The sequence below is a fragment of the Trichosurus vulpecula genome, chromosome 4 (genome assembly GCF_011100635.1).
Source record: "Trichosurus vulpecula isolate mTriVul1 chromosome 4, mTriVul1.pri, whole genome shotgun sequence".
In the NCBI taxonomy this organism is placed as follows: Eukaryota; Metazoa; Chordata; class Mammalia; order Diprotodontia; family Phalangeridae; genus Trichosurus; species Trichosurus vulpecula.
The window spans coordinates 162621494-162625465 of NC_050576.1; the positions used below are offsets into that span (position 1 = coordinate 162621494).

Genomic DNA, 3972 nt, shown 5'->3' on the forward strand with positions numbered 1-3972 from the left:
TCCTCTTCTTTCCACTCACACCACAATCATGCTAGTCCAGGATCTTGTTGCTGTATCCTTCTAATTGGTCTCTTTGCATCCGGCCTCTTTCCTCTCCAGTTCATCTTCCATAATACTGTTTAATTTATATTCTTAAAGCACAGATTTGATCATGTCACTCTTTTGCTCAAGAAGTTCTAGTGGCTCCCTAGCACCTTTAGGTTAAAATACAAACTCCTTTGTTGGCATTTAAAAGACTTCGCAATGGGGTTTCAGTTTGTCTTTCCAGGCTGATTACACATTACTACCCTCTCATGCACTCTAGACAAACTGGTCTGCTTACTGTTCCCTGAATGACTTTCTGTCTTGTTCCTGCCCCCTTTGTAAGGGCTGTTCTCTTCTCTTCTATGCCTAGAAGGCTCTTCCTCCTCTCCTCTACCTCTTGGCACTCCTAGTTCCTTCAAGACTTTTTTTCAAGGGCTACTCCAATAAGCCTTTGCTGCTTTTCCTTCTTAGCGTCTCGTACATTACTGTATATTTATCATGAATACATATGGCATAGTCTTATCTGTGAATATGCTGTATCCCCCAGTAGAGTACAAGTCCTTGAGGGCAAGGGATTATTTCACTTTTGCATTTGTATCCCTAGCACCTGGCCAAGTGCCCAGCACATAACAGATGCTTAAGAAATGTTTGTTGGTTGATTGACAGGTGCGTTTGGCATCTGCCTTCATATGGTTCTAAAGCTATATGTGCCTATTCCTGGAGTAGGATAATTACTAATTCATACTGCATCTGGAGGTGGAAGACTTGGGTCTGAGTCTCGGCTCTGCCACTCACTAGCTGTGTGACCTTGGGCAAGTCACTTAATGTCTCCAAACCTCAGTTTCCTTATTTGTAAAAAAGGGAAAATAACCCTGCCGTAGATTTGTGTGGATAAAATGAGGCTAAGTAGGTGAAACTCTGTAAACTAGAAAAAAATATATCAATGTAAGAGACTAGCATTGTTTCATTTTTATATTTTTATTGATATCTTTTTTTTTTATAGGGACCAATCTTTTTATTGATGCACTGGCTAGGCATGATCAGCCCCCAAAAGAAAGCTTGAAGCCCAGCAGGGAAGGGAGAGGCTGATTCCGCATGGGGTCCCAGGACCCGGCAGATGACAGAGCAGAGGATAGGCCAGTGAGCAGCTTTCTCTCTTGAGTTTGTCCAGGTGCTGGTAAGAAAGACGGGTAATAATCAGATCCAGAAACAGCTGGTCCAGAAGCCTTGTGCTCCAGCAGTTTGTCAGGAAGTGCTGGGGGGATCATTGTGACTTTCAGTATAACTTTAAAGAGTCCAGGAGCTCCCAGGATCAGGGTGACTTTTGTTCCAACTTAATGACTCACGTCAAACCTCAGTGGCCAGGTTTGAGGCAGGAATGGTTTCCACAGCCATTGATACAGCATTTGAGTGAGCCAGAACAATCAGAATCGCCATAGCACTCGTCCTTGCAAATCCCCAGCAAAGAGATGCTACTGTCATTAATAGGGCATTTACCCTTCTTCTCGTTGGGGACTACGCAAACCGACGTGCATCCAACTGTGCAGCACTTGAGGACGTCGGGACAGTCTCCATCGGTGCGACATTCAACCGGGCAGTCTTGACTCTCAAGCACCTCTGGGCACACCCCTACCTTTTGAGTGTCGTTCTGACCGATGGTAGGGGTCGGGCCCAGGAAGGACAAGAAGAAGAGGCTGCCGAAGAACGCCGAGAAGGGGGCGAGCTTGCTGGCCATTGTGGTGCTAGTGGTGCAAGAAAGAAGCCTCTCTCAAAGGGACCCTATTGTTCACCCCTCCTTCTGCGGAATCCCGGAATTTCGGGATTCTCCCCCCCCCCCCACTCCAGAACCCGGAAACCCGATATCTTTTTTTAACATCATAATTTCCCCCAGCATCTCCCTTTCCCAGAAAGCCACCCCATATAACAAAGAGTATTTTTTTAAAGACAGAGGAAAAAATCAGCACAGCTGATCAAAACATTGAAAAAGTCCAAAAAACCACGTTTGATTTGCAACACCGGCAGACCTCCTACCTCCTAGAAGGTGGGGTTGTGAGGGACAATTGTTGTTAATTCTATAGAGACTCTGTTGCCATCTGCAAGACTGCACCTGGTGCATAGACTTTCTGTTCTTTTGGGGTCTGTCTTCCTGTATATGGGAGCAGCAGTGCAGAGGAGAAGGAATGGTACTCCATGGGTGGAGAGTTTTGCCCTCTCTTGGCAGGACTCATGTTCACCCTGTAGGATTTCCATTTGGAAATTGACAATCTCTGCTAAGTGGAGATGTTCCCATAAATTTCTGTCACTTGAGTGTCAGCTCTACTTAATTTCCAAGCATGTCTAGAATTGGTCCACTGGCAGGCGATCACCCCTTTGCCCCCTAAGCACTGGTCTGGTGCTCAGGAGTTTTTCTGGAATGGCCTACAAGGTGAGCTGGGGGCTTCAGGACAACCGTCCCTAATGGAATGACTGTGGTTCTAGCAGATCAGTGATATTCCAGGAATAAGGCCATAAATTGTGTCCAGATCTGTTGGCTGAGTTAGCTCCCGAGGGAAGGGAGCCAAAGCTGCTTCGGATTGGCCTGACTTGGCTATTTGCTGTACTCATTGCCTTCCCAGAGTTGTACTTATCTTCTATGTAATAATGGCAGTAGTAGTAGTAATAAGAAATAATAATACAACATATTGCAATTATATTATTAATGTTATGATTACTATAAGATAAGAAATATTATAGATTATGGAATGTGTATTGTGATACAATCTATAATAATTATTATGGCTAATATATGACAATTATACTATTAATAGGATCATTATAATATGTGAATACAATATATTATATAAATATTGCATGTGATATGATAGCTAATATAGTTATAGCATAGTGTGCTATAATATACTATAATAATTATTACTAGTAAGTAGTGATAATACTGCTAGTAGTAATAACTGTAGTAACAAAAATGACAGTACCTGGTATTTGCGGAGCACTTTTAAGTTTGCAGAGCACTTTGCAGACCTCATCTGATTTGAGCCTCACAACAAACCTGAGATGTAGGCACTATTACTCATGCTACAGGCATTATCTCCAGTTTTACATAAGTGCAAACTAGAATTTGGAGAGGTTTAGTGACTTATAGTAAGTGCCAGAGGCAGAGTTTGAACCTGATTTCCTCCTATGCCGAGTCTAGCAATCTGTCCATTATGCCTCTTAATTGGGTTTCCTGGTCTCATTCTCTTTTCTCTCTAATCCATCCTCCAAACAGATGCCAAATTAAGTCCTAATTCTGACCAAGGTCACTCTCCTACTTACCACTCTTCCGTGGCTTCTTATTGCCTACAGGATAAAATACAAAATCTCACCATGGCATTTAAAGCCCATCTCAATATGGCTCTCTTTCTGGTCTTAGTTCTTCCTATTTCCCCTTCATTACTCTATGTACCAGCCTCATTGGATTATTGGCTGTTTTCCTAATCTGACAAGTCATCTCTGCATGGGATGTTCCCCCAACCTAGGCTGCACTGTCTCCTCCTCCCCCTTGTCAGAATTCCTTGCTTCTTGCAAGGTTCAACTCAGTTGCTACCTCCTCCAGAAGACTTTTGTGAGGCTCCTGGTTCTCTCCCCACTGAAATGATGTATTCACTCATTATTGTATGTGGTGCATACCCCTGGTAGAACGTAAGCTGCCCAAAGTCAGGGGCTTATTTTAGTTTTTGTCTGTTTCTTGAATGCCTTGCATAGTGCCTGGCTCATAGTAAGAAATCAATGAAGGGAGATGTCCACACTATTTCAGGTAGGGGTGTAGGGATGGCGGGGTGGGGAGGGAGGTACAAGGGAAGGGTCAAGGTGGTAAGAGCTTGGTGCCTGTGTTGCTGAAGTGGATCCGGGTTTACCAGGAAGAGAACACTTCCTTCTAGCCTCCAGCCCTGTAGCTGTTTTTGTTTCCTC

General features: G+C 43.8%; 1 protein-coding gene across 1 annotated transcript; it reads right to left on the reverse strand.

Moving 5' to 3' along the window:
* Positions 1–1249: 1249 nt before the first annotated feature.
* LOC118845289 (WAP four-disulfide core domain protein 2-like) lies at positions 1250–1759 on the reverse strand. Its single transcript, XM_036753173.1, has one exon. The coding sequence runs from the start codon at positions 1757–1759 to the stop codon at positions 1379–1381; it is 381 nt and encodes a 126-aa protein (XP_036609068.1). The 3' UTR covers positions 1250–1378.
* Positions 1760–3972: the final 2213 nt, after the last annotated feature.